The sequence below is a fragment of the Triturus cristatus genome, chromosome 11 (assembly GCF_964204655.1).
Source record: "Triturus cristatus chromosome 11, aTriCri1.1, whole genome shotgun sequence".
Classification (NCBI taxonomy): domain Eukaryota; kingdom Metazoa; phylum Chordata; class Amphibia; order Caudata; family Salamandridae; genus Triturus; species Triturus cristatus.
In genome coordinates, this window is record NC_140594.1 from 531,973,135 (window position 1) to 531,992,394 (window position 19,260).

At 40.6% G+C, this 19,260-nt stretch overlaps 1 protein-coding gene across 2 annotated transcripts in view; it reads left to right on the top strand.

Moving 5' to 3' along the window:
• The window catches only part of ADD2 (adducin 2), a 349,565-nt gene extending 330,528 nt beyond the window's left edge, over positions 1 to 19,037 (top strand). The window contains exons 14-16 of one of the 2 annotated variants that reach the window (XM_085633440.1): positions 1,675 to 1,800; positions 3,754 to 3,787; positions 17,171 to 17,300. In XM_085633440.1, the coding sequence (XP_085489566.1) occupies positions 1,675 to 1,800; positions 3,754 to 3,787; position 17,171 (161 nt within the window). In that variant the 3' untranslated portion in view covers positions 17,172 to 17,300. Of the gene's footprint in view, positions 1 to 1,674; positions 1,801 to 3,753; positions 3,788 to 17,170 lie in introns of both variants that reach the window. The other variant, XM_085633439.1, reaches the window with a different exon arrangement.
• Positions 19,038 to 19,260: the final 223 nt, after the last annotated feature.

Genomic DNA, 19,260 nt, shown 5'->3' on the forward strand with positions numbered 1-19,260 from the left:
CAAAACTCCATGACGACCTGGCAATTTAAAGAGTTAAAGATCCAAGGAAATTCTGGGCCCATTAAATACACTTTGCTGCAGAAAAAAAAACCTGTAACATATTAGCAAAACAGTGAACTGATTACATACAAGGTTTTATACAATAATGAAGAAACTCCCCTCCTGCCAGGCCCTCACACACAGAGTACAAATGCAATGCTTGGGGACTGTCTATCCACAATATTCACACACCTTATATAATGCACATAGATTAAAGTTCTCAAACCTCCTACATTGTCAGAATCGGGAGCAGCTATTGACTGGTGTGCAAAACAGGAGGAACCCATTTATAAGGCCACTGAATTTCCTAGTAAGCAGTCTAGGATTTGAGGGTGATGCTGGGACTATTATGGGATGGCATATGTGTATTGAGTGAGATGTATGTTGTGATACAGTATTGCAAATGAATGGCTGCACAAAGGATACAGATGTTGGATTATAAGCAATAAAGTTTATCAAAAGACATTTCTAGTGATCTCCACAGCAATGTATCTTGTAAATGCTTAGGAATCGAACTAAGGGAATATATAAAGATGTCATTATCGATTATTAAATACAAAAAAAACCTCTTTCTTAAACTCAAGACAGGTAGATTGGAAAGGCAGCACACTCAGTGAGTAAAACACTCTCTGCTGGGATATGCAGTGATCCTCAGTTCAGAAGTTTAATTAGCAGCAAAGCTGACTCATTCATTCCATGCTTCTGAAATGTGTATTGGACAATTTAGTAATAATAACACCTGTTATGGTAGCAGTATGATCTGAAACATTCTATAAAAAGATATTCACATATGCTGTGCATCATTCTATACCTAATAGCAGCCTACATACCAAGAATATAAACGAATTAAAAATCACAGAAAACTATTTGTGCTCAGTATATTTTCCTGCAAAACAAATGGTGTAATTCACCTGAAAAATCCCCAAAAACATTTCTATGATTAACAACAGCAGAAAATAAGAGGGTAAACAGCTGCACAAGACCAAACAACACAGCTGGTGAGGCAACAGGTGAGAAATGTCACTACAAAGTTAATAGAAAGGAAACAAAGGAATGATCATGGGAGTGACTGGTGGTAGCATTTTCCACTGTAAAATAGAATGGCTAATTAAAAAAGCCAAACATGACAGGAAAATCATTTCAGTGATCTTTTTCCTGTGAAAATTAATTACAGTATTTTCTAGAATATTAGTGCTTCTGTATTAGAAAAAGAAGTTCTGCTCTGTTAATTTTTGGGCAAAGTGAAAGCAAGCACCAATAACTTCTCAAAGGAAAGCTATTTGCGAAGTAAAAGCTACTGTTTTTGAATAGTTCTGTATTGGAATGCAATTTGGTTACATGGAAGCGTGGCTATTTTGTTGCTTTTTATGTAGTCCTTCATATTGGTAGTTACTCATTATACCAAAGCATCTGTTTTTTTTATATTGACAGCATTGATACTTCTTAATAAGGTAGCAATACTTTCAATTTAACAAAAGGCATACTTCTGGAAATATGAAAGTGTGCAACTGAGTTACTGTACTTTTATCCAAAAGCAGAAATGCACTTTGATGATGTAAAATGATGAGTAATTGTAAGAGCTTTATGTTTCTTCAGTCAAATTAACTGTTTGTTGGTAATTTCCTATGTATTCAGCTGAAAAAGACCTATCAGTGGAGGAATCCCATCATTCTCTAACAACGCCACCTACTTCTCCAATAAAAGATCCTTCCAAATCTCATACTAAGAGTCCAGTTACCTCGCCTTGCAAGTCATCTGAAGGTAGGTTATTATTCATGAAATTGGATTTTTTAAAGACAAATGATGCATGACTTAAACAAGGAAATATATTTTCTTCATCTACAGTATTTTAATTGACAGTCACTACATGTAAGTATGGTTTATAATGTGCCCGCAATATAAATGGTGCTCTACTAAACTCCTAAATTAAATAAATAAATATGTGGTACTAAACTAGTGATCAGTGAGATTGAATGCATAGCTATGTATCACATATGCTCCAAAATATTATAAAAGCTTTTTAGAAAAATGTTAGAGCATTGCTTGCATTCTATTTTAAATGTATTTAGCTGAGTGCTTGTGTGACGTGTTTGCATTTCCTTTTGGCTTGCTTTTCGTTTTGCTCTTCAAAATGTGTTTTCTTTGCAGTTTTCTCCCCAAGTATTGTGCTTCAATGGGTGAATTAATGTTCTCTGCATTGACATGCAAAATGCATTTGATCCATACTCCTAATGGATTTCCGCTTTAGAATAGGTCATTGTGTCCACACTTGTGTGTTTCATTTCATTATTTTGCTCAGTACTTCACCGGCTCAAAATTGTGCATTGGAAAATTTTATTTTATTTCTGCCTATTGTTGTTTGTGCAAATTGACATTTAAATGCTGTGTTTCAGTTCATGCTTTTATTTTTAAGTTTGCGTATCCACAGTCATATTATTCAATGGTTTGCCACGTTTACATTTATTTTATGCAAGAGTTTGTATTTATATAGATTTTTCATGTATTTAATTCATGTAACAATGCTACTATATTGTAAATTCTGGAATACCTACACTGCCCCCACAGAAGTACTCTAGTGGTAAATGCTGGATTTTTCATGTATTCACTGATTTACAACATGCTTATTTGTTCTTAGCCTCACTTCAGTCCAATTCATATTTTTCTAATTATTATTTTAATGGACATAAGTTTTGCCTTGTCCATACTTTTGTCAATGTAGATGTTATAGAACTGAGAACCTTAACTGTCGTTCAAGTATTTCTCAAAACATCCAATCTTGTATCTCTGCATTTTGGAGATCTGTTAAACAAAAATATGTTTTTGTATTGAAGCACATTCATATTTCTAGGTTGTGATATATGTATATGTTTTGCATAATCACCCAACTGGCATCTCCCCTAACTGTACAGAGGTATGTTGCTCTGTGGTTAGATTCCAGTACACACATGCACATTGATACAAATGCATATATGTTTAAGTTTCACTGCTTCAAGAGCACTGCTGCAACATGTACCTTTTGTGTTAAAATGATCAAACATATTCATCATTTTCAAAGTTAATTGCTGTAACCAGTCAGATGGCAAAAATTCAGCTCAACTACTACGCTATCTTTTTATGCAGTTAAATGGCTATAAGGACAAAGATCATCTGTGAAATTGCAAACAACTAAACATTATACATATTGTGTCTATATGCTTAGTAGCAGCATCACCATTAGTAACACGTTTTCATTGGTAAATATAGATAATGCAAGTTTTTTGTATTGCCAGTTAAGACCTATTTCTTAGTAGTTTTTGCTTCCTGAACATGTGAAATAGCCGAAGTGAACAACATGAACGTATACTATACGGAATGTGAACTTTTACCTTTTCTGAAATAGTGTGTATGAATTAAAATTCACTTTCAAGAAAGCTGTCTTTGTGTACAAGTAGTGCATTCAAGAATAATTTTCAACAAATCATAAATTTAATATAGCAATATGCTGTAATTATTGTTTAGAAATGTAAATGAAATAGTTCAGGGCAATGCATTTTTACACTAAAATACTGGAACAGTTGGCATCTGGACATATCCATTTCATGCTGACAGATGAGATGGATCTGAGTATTTTAGACATCAATTTCTATGGTGAAACATTTATGTCCTGTGTTTCATAGTGTTTGTCTGTCTGTCTTCAATGTTTCCTTTCTTTTTCCATGTGTGCCTTCATTCAAGGAATCACCTCAGATTCTGAATATGTGTCACTTTAGTAAGTATAGAGAGCTTTGTAATCCCTGATCATTCAGGCAATATTTTATTTACTAAAATAGATGGTGATCATCTCCAAAATAATAAACATGCTATGATTTGGTTTTAGATTGTAGTGATGTTCACTCATGAAAATCTGTTGACAAATGCATGACTTCTTTACTTCAGACAACATTTTATTAATGCTGCTTTGCTCATTTTGCCACCAAACCAAGGAAACATTTAACATGTTTAAATTGCCATCTAATTTAGATATTTGCTTGATGCACCATTGAATGCTAATATATGAAATATTTTATGCCATTTAGGAAATCCAAATTGTATTGTACAAAACCAGAAAAGTCACGATCCTGGAGAGTTTCCATTAGTGGAGTTAGTGTAAATGACTTGATGCTCCACTTTAAAATGTACAAAAAACTTTCCATCTAAAAGGAGAATTATGATTTTAAGCCCCCTAGATAATTATTGATACCAACCATGGAGCTAAATATACGAGTAAATGTAACTGTTTTTTGTGTTGCTGGGACCATCATTGGACTGTGCTTTGCTACCTTTTCCAAACACTGCAGTTTTGATCACTTTGTAATCCATTGTTATTATTTATACTTTTTGTGAGACCTCTGCATGATGGGCTCCAAAACTGTAGTCCACTAGTTTACTTCAAACAAGCTTCTGCAACCATATAATTAATGAGTTTTCACATTCTTCTTCAAAAATACAAAACTTTTTTTGGACATGTTTCTGTGTATGTGATATGCATAATTCATTTTTGTAATGTTAGTCCCTAGTGCTGAGTCTTACTAAGATGTCTGACTTGATTTGCAGACGTGCTAGGTGCATACATGGAAATGTGGGAACAGCATTGCAAATATATGTGAATACTCCCCTGCTTTCGTCTCTGTGGGTGTACAGAAGCCACCTTTACCAATTCAGTTCAGTTCAAAAGACCTTTATTCGAATTTCATAAAATCCATAAAAGTACAACAATGAGAACAATTCATTTTCGCAATAAATCAAAATACAATTTCATAATTATTAAACACCAATACAACTCTCATCAATCAATTATCAGGGGTTTTCCATCATTTTACGTGCGCGTATTATCAGTCTCAAAAAAGTGCTAGTGCGAAAAATTCATTCATCTGTATCCAGGGAAAATAGCATTGAGCAAGACTCCCCCAGAGAGAGGGGTCTTTGTTTTCTAAAATAAGGGGTTAGAAACCAATTAATATATTTTAAGTAAAATTTACAGAAGAATAGGAAGTGCAGATCGTTCTGTGTACTAGTGCCATCGCACGGACATGGGTTATATTGTGTTGTGTGGTGATACCCCAGGGGAAAGCCCAATAGAAATTTCACAGAGCCTGCCCTAAGACGAAATAGCAAAGATCTTTCCCAGTTGGACATGGGGAGGGTAAGGTAGGGTGGAAGTGGTTGCCTACACGGATCATTCCCTATATATCTAACAACGGTGGGTTTAAGTATTTCCCTTCCCATTCTTTCTGAGTTAAAAAGTGCATATAGTGCTTGTTTGACCTCAACCTTGTCTTTAGGCTCAATTCTGGATGGGTCGGAGAAAAGATCGCCTCTGTCCACGGCACGCAATGTTTTTAAAACTCCCGCAAGCCAAGGGATTGATAAGCCGTGGTCACATTTGAGGCAGTCTTTTATAATGTCTTGTGTTAAGGTTGCTGAGTTGTTCCTCCAGATCCTAATCCAGAATAGAGCTGGTCTAGTTCTGATAAAGTCGCAAACATAGGGGAGGTTTAGTTCTTTATGACAAATAAATTCAGAGAATGAGATTGGGGCGCCCAGTATTTTCCTACAAAAACGACTTTCTTCACGCTGAATTCCGGGACTTTTCCCCAATCCCCAGACCTCAGCCCCATATGTGGCTACAGGAATGCACTGTAATCTAAAAAAAATTAAAATAGCTCTGGTGGCGCCTATTTTCTTTGGGCGTGAAAGACTCAATATAGAATTGGTGGCTTTCAAGAACTTGCCCATGGCGTGGGCAGAATGCCCACTCCATGAGCCGTTCGCAGCAAAAACCAACCCTAGATATGGAAATGAGGTTACAGATTCTAATTTATCTGACCCTATATGTATAGTATTGAGCTTTCGTTTCTCAGGCCCACATGGCATAATAAAAGATTTTTTTAAATTTACACGCAGATCTAGGGCCTCCATGTGTTGAACAAAGGTTTCAACAAGCAAACGGAGGGCATTTGGAGTGCGGCCCATAAGGACCGCATCGTCTGCGTATAATAAAACTGGCAATGGGTGCCCCTGGATAATTGGGACGTCTCTAGTCACTTGTTTCAGTGCTTTAGCTAGGCCGTTGATGTAAATAATAAACAGCAGGTGTGCTAAAATGCACCCCTGTCTGACCCCCCTGCCTATTTTTATGGCTCCGGATACTTCTCCACCCATCCCAATCCTGACTTGTGCCTTAAGGTCAGTGTGAAGATAAGCCAGGAAGTTTACAAGGGCCTCATCCAGTCCATAATTAAGAAGCATGGCCCAGAGTTTGAATCTATTAACTAAGTCAAAAGCGGATGAAAGACCCATGAATGCAAGGTAAATAGGGGACGATCGAGCAACGTTATACTTATCAATTATCAACTTTAGGTTCAAACATTACTCCACCGTGCCCACCTTGCTCCTGAATCCCATGTGGCACGGGTCCAATAGATCTGTGTCTTCAGTCCACTCCACCACCCTGTTATAGATAACTCGCCCGAGAATTTTTAAGGTGTTGTCCAAGAGCGAGATCGGACGGTAGTTAACTGGATCTGACCTGTCGCCCTTTTTAAAAATTGGGACTATAATACTGGTAGCCCAAGTTTTGGGCATGGGCACTGTTGGCAGGCTATTAAAAACATTAAGAAGAATTGGTGCCCATAGATCTGGACTGTGCTTAATAACGTCTATGGGGAGTCCATCAGGACCTGGGGCCTTGTTACCAAGGCTCTCTCTGATGGCTACCTCTACCTCATAGAGGTCAATCTGTAAGCCGCGCAGCTGTCCAGGGACCGAGATAGTTACTTCCTCGGGAGGGGCGGCATATATTTTGGAGAAATGGGCCTCCCAGGTGCTGCTGGTTATATTACAGCTAATTGGGGATAGATGTTTGCCCATGTCTCGCATTTTCCTGACGGCTGACCAGAAGGGGCCGCTGCTCTTCAAGTTAGCACTTCCAACCAGCGATTCCCACTGTTCCGTCAGTAATGCAGCCTTCCTTTCAGCTATTTTTAGTTTGTAATATTTCCTAGCTGTCTGTACCTCTGCTGTGCTCCTTGGATTGGTGGTTAGTGCCCTACGCAGTTCCCTGTTTGCTGTTGAACAGGCGGAATCAAACCACCTTGGCTCTTTCCCTTTCTTGGGCAGTGGGACTGACAAAGAAATTTTTATTGCTAAACACAGTTTGCCAAAGTCCGTAATTATTCTGTATCTATTCCCATCTAGAGATAAACAGGAATTAATTAATTCGGGATGTTCATTTTTCACACTTTCTAGTATGGCCCGCTGTCAATTCCCCTCCATTTTAATCGCAGGCCATCACCAGAAGGTGTGATATCTCTTGCTCCGTTTAAATTGACATATACCGGACTGAGGCCTAAATGCAGGGTAATTGTGAGGGGATTATGATCTCCAAATGATGTCTCTATCACTTTGGATTCTATTACACGGTCTACTAAATAAGGGGACATAAAAATAAAATCAATAGTTGAACGGCAGTCCCTCCCTCTGAACGTAGGGGCGCAGTCCATGCTAGAGGTTTGACCTGTTTCCATAGCATTGCTAAGAATGTGCTCACTTAGCATGTTGGCTAATTCAATACCCCTTCGTTCAGCTTGATCTAAGTAGTTATTACCCTCAGGCCAGCACTTCTTTGTAATTTTCGCGTTGAAATCCCCCCCAATCAAAATCCCTATCTCCTCCTCTAATTCTATATTTGCTTCCAAATTTCGTAAAGTCTTAGAGAGTGCTATGTAGTTCTTATTGGGTACAGAGTAAAAATCATTATTATAAAAATTAATTAAATAAATCCTAGTCTTTCGCTTGAACTCAAGGGCCTGAATGTTCGGGTTCCCTCCTGATAAGTCTTTGATGGTGCCACCCGCCAATGTCCTGATACCAATAAATAGTCCTCCCACTGCACGACCGAAAACAGGCTTAGATGCAGTCACACTAAAGCAATGGTAGCCCTCTATATATAGATTCCCTACAGCCCATGTCTCTTGAAACATAATAATGTCTTTACCATCCAATAGCTGGACACATTGAGGGTCTGGCAATCTTGGTTCTAAACCAGCAACGTTCCAGCTAAGGATTGACAAGTCAGAATGGCTAAAGGAACCAGGGAGCTTGTCCCTAACACTCTGCTTAGGTTGAGTTGGTATGGTGGTTATATCCTCATGTATGACTGAGGGTAGGACAGTGACGTCGTGCGCTACCATTGTCTGGGTTGTGTTAGTTTGAGTTAGGTGTGAATGTTCCCCAGTAACATTAGGTACCTCTTCACATTCGATATTACTTTCTCTGTTCCCCAGTCAATCCTGATCTTCTAGGTTTGTAAAAGCGTGTTCAAACCGGTTATAAGTTGGAATGTTGTACATGTACCTCAACTCATTCTGGGGCATGTTGCAATTTTGATTGATCCCTGCATGAAGCCTCTCCCTTGGGATGTGCTGGGGCTAAATGGGAAAGAATGGATGTGACATTGGGTATACTGGGGGTGCGGTCTGGTGACCTAATGGGGGGCCATTCCTAAAATTGGAATTTCGATCCTGGTGGCACAATCGGAGGTTATTCCTGATATTGTAATTTTGGTCCAATTGATATGCTGAGGAGTTAGTCCCGGGATTAAAATTAGAATCTATTAAGTGTCTGTAGAAGTATCCCAAAGGGAGCAGAGTAGTGTTAAATTCCCAAGGTGAGGTCAGTGGAGCTTTTGCAAGTGTGGTTTGCGCCCATTGCAGGGACCTAAAATTTATAATTATGCAGTCCCCCTCAAACTTTTTTTCTCAACGGGCCCACCCACCCCACTCTTTGGGTGTGAATAATCTCCCCTGCTCCTTCCATTGGAAAATTACAGTTTCCAGATAACCAATGGAGGGTTCTATTTTTAAGAGTTGTGGGGTTTTCCTCTTGATCCTTCCTCAATTTAGACACATTAACTAGGACCAATACATAGGCCCCACACTCTGGGGGTAAACTGATACGAGCCGGGATCTGTCTCATATTGGTTGCTGCAGTTTGATCCAACTTAGCTGATGGGGGATTTGGAGGATTTCGGGCATCATTATTGGCTTGTCTTGGTGGTGCCCTTTTGCTTTTAGCAATGGTTTGATCCATACCTTCTGGGCTATCTGCCTTAGTTGTTTTAGGATTGGGTGCCCGTTTGGCTGGAAGTTCCGCATTTGATGAGTTTTTACTTGTGCTCGGTTTTGGTGTTGGCAAAGGGGCATTAATATGGGCATTTGTGTTTGTGCTAACCACGATGTTTTTGGGTTTGTCTACAGTGATTATCCCCGGATTTGGTATGATTGTTATGTTATGCCGTGTGCACAATTTTATCACTTGATCATCTAATGCTCTCAGCCTCTTATCTATGTTGAGGACTTATTGGTTAATTGGCCCTAAAAGGGTGGTTATCAGGGTCTCCATCCTCCCCCAGAAGCCCTCGTTCCCCAGCACTGCACTGGCTTCTATAATTTGGGAATCCATCTCACTAGATTGACCTTCCCCCTTACCCTCATTTTGCTCTACAGGGGCAGGGGTCCTCCGTAGTAGATTGCGCCCCCCCTTATCTCTATATTTGTTCGGCGCTGGCTCTATGTGTTTCTGTTTTCGCTTAACTTTTTGCCTTTTAGCTTTCTGCCCCCCTGGTTTGCATCGATATACTGACGCTTTTGTCCCTGTCTGTAGTTAACACATCAAAATTGGGGCATAGTCCTGTGCCCTCTAAGTGTGCCTGGTCATTAACTAAGGGTAAAGAAGAATCAAGGCTCCTATTCATGCTTGACCTTAGCATAGTAGGGGTTGACGAGAGCCTGCTATCCATAGAAAAATGTCCAGGGGGTACCGTGTCTACGATTATACAGTTCTCATTAGAGTCTGCGCCTGGGAGCCCCGCATAAGATGTAGCAAGCAGGGAATCCAGTGAGTTTTCTTGATGCATGAATAGGGGCAGGCTCGGTGGAAGCGAGAGATGCCTTTCGGTATTCTGGATGGCCGTAGCGACAACACCAATAGTCAGTAGGTAGTTATAGTTAGGACCATGTTACCATCGGAAAAGCGTCGATTTGCCTATAACCTTGGTGCCGTTCGACAAATCTTCACAAGAATCTTTTACCCTGTGTCCTTCTGCTAGGATTTCAAGAATCGTGTTTGAGAGAAAACTGTTTTCTCATGATTCCCCCCAAGAGGTAATAGAAGGTACACCAGAAGCTAAAATGTGAGCATATATTCTGTAAATTCACACTACTTTTCTTAGCCATATGAGAATGAAGTCTGACATTCTCAGTAAAACATGTACTTCCAGGGGGAGCAGCCTGTCAGTTGATTCCCTTGTGTTCTACTGCAGCCTCCCAGAGTGTTCTAAAGAAGAGCTAGAGTGCTAACAGTCTAAAACATTTAATTTAGAAAGGAACAAAATTAGGGGGTCCTTATCATAGAAATTATGGTTAGTGCTGTAGAAAGTAAAATTAGGGCATGTTTTAAGTGAGATCTCAAATATCTTCCTTTTCTATTTCATTAAAACATTCTGTCATGTTGACTGAAACATGCACATTCACCGCCAGCAGCAGTCTGCCAGTTAAGTCTCTGGTGATCAGCAGTTTCCTACAGTGTTCCGATGAACACCTAGAGTCTCCCAAGATGGCAACCAGAGAAAAAAGAGCACAAATATCACCCAAATGTAGTTCAAGTATGCCCAATAACAGAAGTGTGCAAAAAATCTGTTTTTTGCAGTTTTATACAGTGCAGGCTTGACCCTAAGGTATTGGAGGGCTTTACATGAGCATCAGTTATATTACAAAAGGACACGTTCCTTTTGGGTTTTAGGCATGGGGAGATTATGTGATTTGCCCAGAATCACAGGATGTTGAGCTGATGCTGAAAGGTTCACCTGGACCCTCAGTTGCAAAGTCTGCAGCTCTGGTCGTAATGCCACATTCTCTACCCTAAATGCACCATATAATCAAGTGATCAACTGGATAAAAAATGGAAAGATAGCAAATAATTTAAAAGAGCTTTGTCACGATTTTAGAACTCAGAAAATATGTCCTCATTTTAGTTTTTTAGAGTAGTAACCATAATGTCTTTGGGAATAAGATCCAATCATTTTTATTAGCCTTCAGACGTGCCACACTTTTGTAATAAATATAGAATGTTAGCAGTCTTGTTGTTCATTAAATACTGCGGGGAGGCAGTTATCAAGGGCACTGACTCGGATAATGGAGGGCAGGGAGGAAGGTGCAGAGGCAACAAGTTGGTCATGCTGGGCAGGTGGGAGGGGTAGTGGCAGCACAACAGACCATTGAGGGTAGGGGAAAGCGGGGCAGGGGCAACAAATCAACCATGCGGTATAGGCAAGAGAGGATGCGGCAATATAACAGACTATTGAGGGCAGAAGGAAGTGACAGTACAAGCATACATGCCAACAAACCCGATTCATGGTATTAGACTGATGATGTTTTAAACCAAAAATTTATTTATTTTATTTGTCTCCTGGCTAAAAGCTCTTTTTTTCAACGTAAATCAATGGGGAAAATAAATTCCCCAGGTTTTTTTTCAAAATCTCCCTCTTACCAAGTTCAAAATGTTAGCAAGTATGTTACATTGGATCAATGAGGGCAGGAGGAATGGGGTAGGGACATGGATTTGGATAACAGAGGGCAAGAGGGAGATGGGCAGGGGAACCAGACTGACCTCACAGGGCAAGCGTCGGGGTTGCAGCAGCACAATACACGCACAGGTCAAGCAGGACAGCAGTGCAGCACAACGGAACATGGAAAGCTATAGGGAGGGGACAGGACCATGCACGTTGACAACAGAGAGCAGAGGGGAACGATGCAAGGACAGCAAGCTGAACAAACCGGGCAGACAGGAGGAACAGTTGCAGCATATCGGGCAATGAAGGTCATGAGGGTAGTGGCTGAGGCATGAGAACAAAACAGACAGGGCAGAAGGGAGGGGATAGGGGCCTGCACATTGAAAACAGAGGGAAGGGGGGCATTCTGGAGCAGCAAGCTGACCATGGAGGACAAAGGGATGGGTAGGGGCTGGACACAGGCAAGAGAGGGCAGGGGAAGGAGCTTCACAACAAACCACATGGGGTAGGCAGGAGTAGGGGTCAGAGCACAACATAGCATAGAGGGCAGAAGGGAGTGGCAGAAAATGAACCATACAGGACAGGATGGAGGGTATAGAGGCATGGAACTCAAATAGACAGAGTGGCAGGGACAAGCGGCAGTCATCGGATCATGCTAAGCAGGTGGGAGGGGTAGTGGCAGGTCAACACTCAGAGTAGATAGGAGGTTCATTTGAGATGTCATTGACCATGTCATGGATAATGTAATATGTGAGATCATAAGCAGTGCATTGCCAGTCGTAAGTTATAGTTAGTTCAGGTAACTGTAACTGCTGAATTTCAATGGTTTTGTACGAGTGTAATCTGAGAACTAGCTATACCGTCAAAATAGTACACTGGGTCTACTATACTCACACACTGGTATTTAGGATAGGTAGAGCGACAGACGCAAATTGCCTTAGAGGTTGTGGGTTGGAGGACACCTTTTATCCACACACTTTGGAGATTCCCTCGCATATGAGATTTTTGGGAGGTGGTAAGGGGAAACCCCCTAGAACTCCCACCTCGACTGGCCCTTCTGGGCGTATGGGTACAGATAGATCACTCCTGCTACCAGAAATTGTTGGTGAATTTGGGCGGCAAGGTAGCAAAATGAGATATCGCTCAGTGATGGGGTTCAAGGAGACCCCTCCCAACATCAGGACTGGGAGACACGCTCATTGAAACAGAGATCTACAATGGCCGAGGAAATTTGAAATGGTCTGGGGCGGCTGGAATTGGGCAGAAGATCACCTAGTTAGGGTAGGAATAATGGGGGCTCCCAAATCCAGTTTGGCCAGAGTGGGCAGAGCGGGAGGGGTTTATGGTTCACTCGCAATGGAACTGGGACATGGGGGGTGGGAGATAATGAACAGTGAGCATTGGAAAAGATAAACCTTGGTTCTAATTACTATGCATCCGGATACCGGGGTGACTGTGGTGATTGGGGTCTATATTATGTTATGACAAGTTTGTTATGTGTGCGTTATCATATATAAATAGTACCATATATTCTAAAAAGAGTGTTAATTATTACTTCACGTTCCACCCTAACTAAAATGAATCAGTTTTACATAATGTACATAATTATCAATTAACTAATTAAAAATAAATAATTGTTAATTAATAATTACTTAACTTCTCACCCTATATTCCTACAAACCCAACATCCCACACCTAAAATATAACTAAAATATAAAATTATTACACAATTTCCATAAATAATAATCAAATAAATAATTACAAATAAATTAATTGATCATTACTTAATTAACTTCCCATCCTGTACCCCTACAAACCCAAGATACTGCATCTAAAATCTATCTAAAAAATATAAATGTTACACAATTACAATGTACATATTTAATAATAAAGAAAATTATGATTACTTCATTAACTTTCCACCACATACCCCTAAAAATATAGCAAACTGCTACAACAATATAAATTACTTTTATTAATTAAATACAAAATTTAAAATCTCTTAAAATTACTAACTATATTTAAAAATATTAAAAATTATACAAACTATAATGACGCATTAAATTAACATACAAAACTAAAACACATTGAGATAATTTACAACAATTTTATTGAAAACGATATTAACAATGATACTGTTAACAGCGATATTACTTACCTGAAGAGAACAATATTCTTGACAATGATATTTCTTAGTCACAATATTTTTGTACCACAATAATTTTTCCATATTTCTGTCTCCCAATACTTACAACTCAATATTTTGTCCAAATACCCTTAGTTCTAGAAGTTTAAACAAAACTCCTAGGAAGTCTCTCTAGTGAATGAGTTTCAACTCACTTTTAGGATGTTTCTGTATAACCTTTAACCCTTAGTAACATAGTTGTGCCGTTGTACATTTGGGTTCTGGAATGTGTTGAGTAAATGGCATTTCGCTATGGCCAGACCTTGCGGTAATTTTAAGTTCCCAACTTAATGTAAATTGTAAATTGATATGTAAATGTAAATTGATACTTGTATAGCGCACTACTCACCCGCAAGGGTCTCAAGGCGCTTGTACGAATACCGCTGTGGAACCCATCCTGGCTTTCCCTGTGAGCCGTCCACTCCTGGGCACCCCCAAGGTGGAGGCCAGGCATCCTTAGCGTTGTGGGGGCCGTTGTGGAGATTAAGCAAGCTATTGCCCAGAGTTGCAGAGTGGGACTCCATGATTGGAATAGGCACCGAGGCGAGAATTATCAGATCCGTGGAATTATTGAGCCCAAGACCCGCCGAGGCAGGGAATTGAACCCTGGTACCGGGCTAGACCTCTGCATCAGGGTCTGCCGCTTTAATCATTTAGCCAACTTACTCTTTCACTGATGTCAAAATGTAGCTAATATACACCAATCTACATGGTGATTTCATCCATGTAAACGACAGTTAAAGTCACAATGGGTGTGATAAACTAATCTGTAGCCCTACTGATAGAAAAACATTGTGGATAGTTTTCTGTATTTCAATTAGTTTCAGAAATATTTTGGGATTATAAAAATCCCTTCAATATAATATTTTTAATCCAAACATGTATTTAATCCCTATCAGTGTAGGAGTATAAACAGCAAATTCAAAAGGTATTTTGCTGATGAAAGATGTTTACACATTTCAGACACACTAGGGTGTTTGTAACGTACAACAGAGCAGATCAGGTGGAGGTTCACAGCTGTTTCCTAGTATCTCTTAGAGGACCTAGATGTCACTGCCTGGGGTGAGAGTTACATTGAAAGATTATTAACTGAGTGACCAGAGTGCTCCACCTGCGTGGGCACATTGGAGAGGGTGCAAGGGGTTTATGAAAAGATAACGAGTGTGAGACCTTGAGTGTGAAACTTATCCTCATTCAAAAACACTGTAGGGCCCCTATGTCGTTTTCCAGCCAATTAAAGTCTCCTTGTGCTACTAGACAACAGGCCTGGAAGAGGAGAAATTAATCTCCGCAAAAGCAGCATCAGAACCAGGTGGTCTTTATTTATGAAAGGAAATCAAGAGTCTCTGAGCATGCCATGGCAGTGGTTACTGAACCTAGAAGATTCAATTTCCTTGCACTACTACAAACTGTTTACCTTTCCACATGTCCACATGCATTTTTGTTATTTTTCAGCTTATTCTTCACCAACTGTGTACTTTCCAGCTTAACACTTTCCCTCTTTTCATTCACAGCCTTAAGACACTGATCAATTAATTCTACCTCTGGCCATTTTAATGGTTTCCTGGAAACTCAGATTATGTTTGACTCATAACTCTCTTGGAATTTTGAGTTTGCAGTATTCAACATTATGTGGTCTCTGATATACCCCTCCGCACCCAATGCCAGTAATCATAGAAGGCTTAGTGTTTGTATAATCTTTTTGTTGCCATGTTCCTTTCTGTCTGGGATTGGCAAATATCTAAACATACTGCCTCAGTACCCCCTCGGGTGTCTAGCAGCAAGGCCACTTTTCTGTCATCTGAAAATTACTCTCTGTGTCTGCTATGAGGTACACCCAGAACAACCCAGAACATATTGTTCCAATGATTCCACAGTATTGTGGGTTTTCCTTATGGCTGAAAGAAAAGTGTGCACTATTGAGCTAATCATCTCAGTTGGCACTAGCTTCTTTCCACTAACTATGCACAGCAATGCCCCACCAGGCCACACAGGATTCATTAAGGTAAGCTTAGCAACTTCTGGATGTTTACAAAGTCGCTTTGGGTTCATCTTAAAAGTTTATCTACCACTTCTCTTTAGTGGCTATGGCAAGATAGTGTCCAACTCAGTCGCGACTGCTTCCGCGAAACAGTAGTGGGACAGGGGTAAGAGGTTATAACGGGGTAGTGGGGTTTAAAAAAATAAAATAAAAAAAGATCACTTACCTACCGGCCGGCCGCCACCGTCTCTCCTCTGTCCTCTCAGTCCTCTTCCTGGCTTCTGTTTGAATAAGAAGTTCCCAGGCTACCCTATAGCCAATCACACAGTGTTATGATTGGTCTGAGCGTCGTGGTTCGGCGCTCAGATGTGAAAGGGAAGCCTGGGCATGTTCTCCACCCAGGCTGTATTGCAGCCTGGGTGGAGAACATGCAAAGTGTGCATGAATGTTTGGCCGGCCCCAGAGTGCCGGCCAAACATTCATGCGCACTTAGATGGGTGCCACCACTCCTCCCCCAGCACTGCCCAGCCTAGCCCTGCCACATAAAACTGCCTCATAAAATGATAATAAAATTGCGTTATCATTTTATCATCCCTTTTTGCCGACCTGAAAGGCAGTGGGGCAACGCTCCTTCGCTTTAGTGGAGGAGCCACCCCTGGTCAAACTCCATCTTCAGTACTCTAGACACTCATGTAATTGTGTGTACTGTGTTTCCGTGGATGCACGCACATTCATATATATACATGTTATACAGAGCCTTCTTAGGGTACAAAAAGGTGCTGCTGCACGTTATTCTTTTAGCTTTAAATGCTCCCATCTAGACCTCTTTTCAGGGCCTAGGTTGCCAGTTGAAATGTAGGCAAATTATAGTTAAAAAAGCACTCATTCATCTGCTTAGCTGTGGTACCAACAAGTGTGTCCAGCTGGTCAGATGTATGTAGCTCCATCCTCCACAACAAGCATGAGCCCAGCTGTCCCAAACCACAGTGGTAGGATATGAATATGCTGGGTGCATCACCCCTTGTATAAAGTAAATCTGTGTGGATAGTCTAGTTTAGTGTGGTTCTTCAAGTGGGCCACTTGCGACTGAATGTTGCGTTGCCACATGGCTCTCATAGTTTCTGATGCTTTCCATGATATCACATTGATTTCACCGCTGTTAAGAGGACACCCCATGCAGAATAATACACAGTTTACACAATACACACATTACAGTGCGGGATACATCTAAGCGGCTCAGTTAGAGGTAACTAGTTACCTGGATCTGAGGCGCATGTTGGAATTTGGATACAAGTCATTTACAATCACCAAGCTAAGAAGTTTAAAATGATCATTGACAAGAGATTTCCTACTTTCACATTATTTCCTTTTTATTTAGAAGGTGCTCAGAAGACTGAAGAAACCACGGTGCCTGCTGATTCCAATACTGCCGCAGAGAGCGCATTGACTACGGTGCTAGAGAATGGTAAAGAGGAAAGCCAGACTACATGTGATGACACCATTGGTTCCAACCAGACGCCGGCCAGTTTAGGGACGGACACTGAATCCACCAAAGACAAAACAGAGTCTGTAACCAGTGGCCCTCTGTCGCCAGAAGGTTCTCCATCAAAATCCCCATCGAAAAAGAAAAAGAAATTTCGCACTCCCTCATTCCTGAAAAAAGGAAAAAAGAAAGAGAAGGAAAAACCCGAATGCTAAATCCCCACCCATATTTTATTTCCAGTAAAATTGTTGTGACCACAGAAATTGTTTACATTAGTAACACTGTATTCAGCCTTTGTTTCCGTCATGGATTATGTTTTAGAAACAAGTGAAGGGATAACTAAAAGTAATGCTTCCATAATCCAATTCAGAGATTTTCTAAAGAAATCAGAGTGCAAAGGCCTGTGCTCTTTTTGGCAGTGCAGTTTGTAACGTTAATTATATTTTACTATGCACTTCGAGAAGAAAGGAAATGGTTTCATACCACGGACACTGTCATCCGTTTTTGTATTTTAAGCACCATACACTTTCATTCAGGAATTTGCAGATCATGGTATTCCTAAAGTGCTTGTTGGGGCATCAACATAAAAAGCCAGAAACCAGAATGTGCTGTGATGGGAATCATTAAACTCTGCAGCTGGACCTAGATCGAGCAGATTACTACATGCATTTTGACTTAATGTAGTTTATTAAAGCGAAGCAGCTCGTTTTATACACTTATGTTGATATTTCTGTAGTTCAAGCTTAATTTACCTGTACACTCTGCTATTAACTTTTGCTATCATGCATCTCTATGACAACCAAAGTATTCTAAAGGTTCGATCATTGTGGATCAAGTGAAAAACTATTTAATCTGCTGAACAACCTGAGAGGTAGTCTAAAAAAACACACAAGCCGTCATTTGTGTCTACTTGCACCTTTCAATATGTGGTGTGTGAGCACATGTTGAGACAATGTCAATTACACTATGAGATGCTAGTATTGAAGCATTTGTCCCGCAAAGAGGACCACCAGGTGACTGTGGGGTTTCACACAATGTGGTATTCATAATGATCAGTTTTGGCTTCTCCTTTCTTCAAACTCCGAGCCTTAGGAATCATTCTACTGTGGCATGACATTGCCACTCATTGATATGCAGCTGTCACCGAGCTCTACCTCAGAGTGCCATCTCTGCAAAGCATTGATCAGCTTAAACTCTTCCTTGTCTCCCTTCTGACTGCATGCCCCTCTTTAAAACTGAGCTCTCTCTGACTCAGGTGTTACCTGCTGTCTGTTCAGTTCTGCCTTACCCTCACTTTAATGCATGTGATCACTTAACCAAACTGAACAAAGCTGCATCTTAGCAACCCCATCTACTATAAAAGCTCAAACCTCTAGTTCCTGCAGGTGACTTTAGTACATTAGCTCAGCCCCTAATTCATTCCGCTCTAGATAATGGCAATGCAGTTCTTCTGCAATTTGCCTTACCATGCCTAAATCCATCCTTACCTCTGTGGGTCACATAGCGTAGGAGTCTAAAAAAATAAAATTACACTCTTACTGGTTTCTCACTTCTGGTACTAACTGAGGTTAGCTTTCCTTCAAAATTGTACTGGTTTCATTTAAGGCGCTAAACTTTCCCAACAATAATATTTGCGATCGGCCTCCTTTTACTCTTTCTACAACAAGAAGTAAGTTTAAACTTTTTTCAAGATACCCTCCATTCACGCAGCAAAGACCAAGGCTATAAAACAAGTTTTACTATATGACATGCCCAAGATTTAGAAATTATCAGTGGCGTAGCTAGCCACTTTGCCACCTGTGGCGGATCCTGCTTTTGCCGTTGTACGCACCCCCGGGCTTACATCGGCAAAAGCAGAGGTCTTGGCGATATTCCCACGATGCCGCCCATGGAAGAGTGGCAGGGGGTGGTAGAGTTTTGCAAGCTGCCGCTCCCAAAACACGTGCCACATAGGGCGGCACTGCGCCGGGGCACCCCACCTCCTT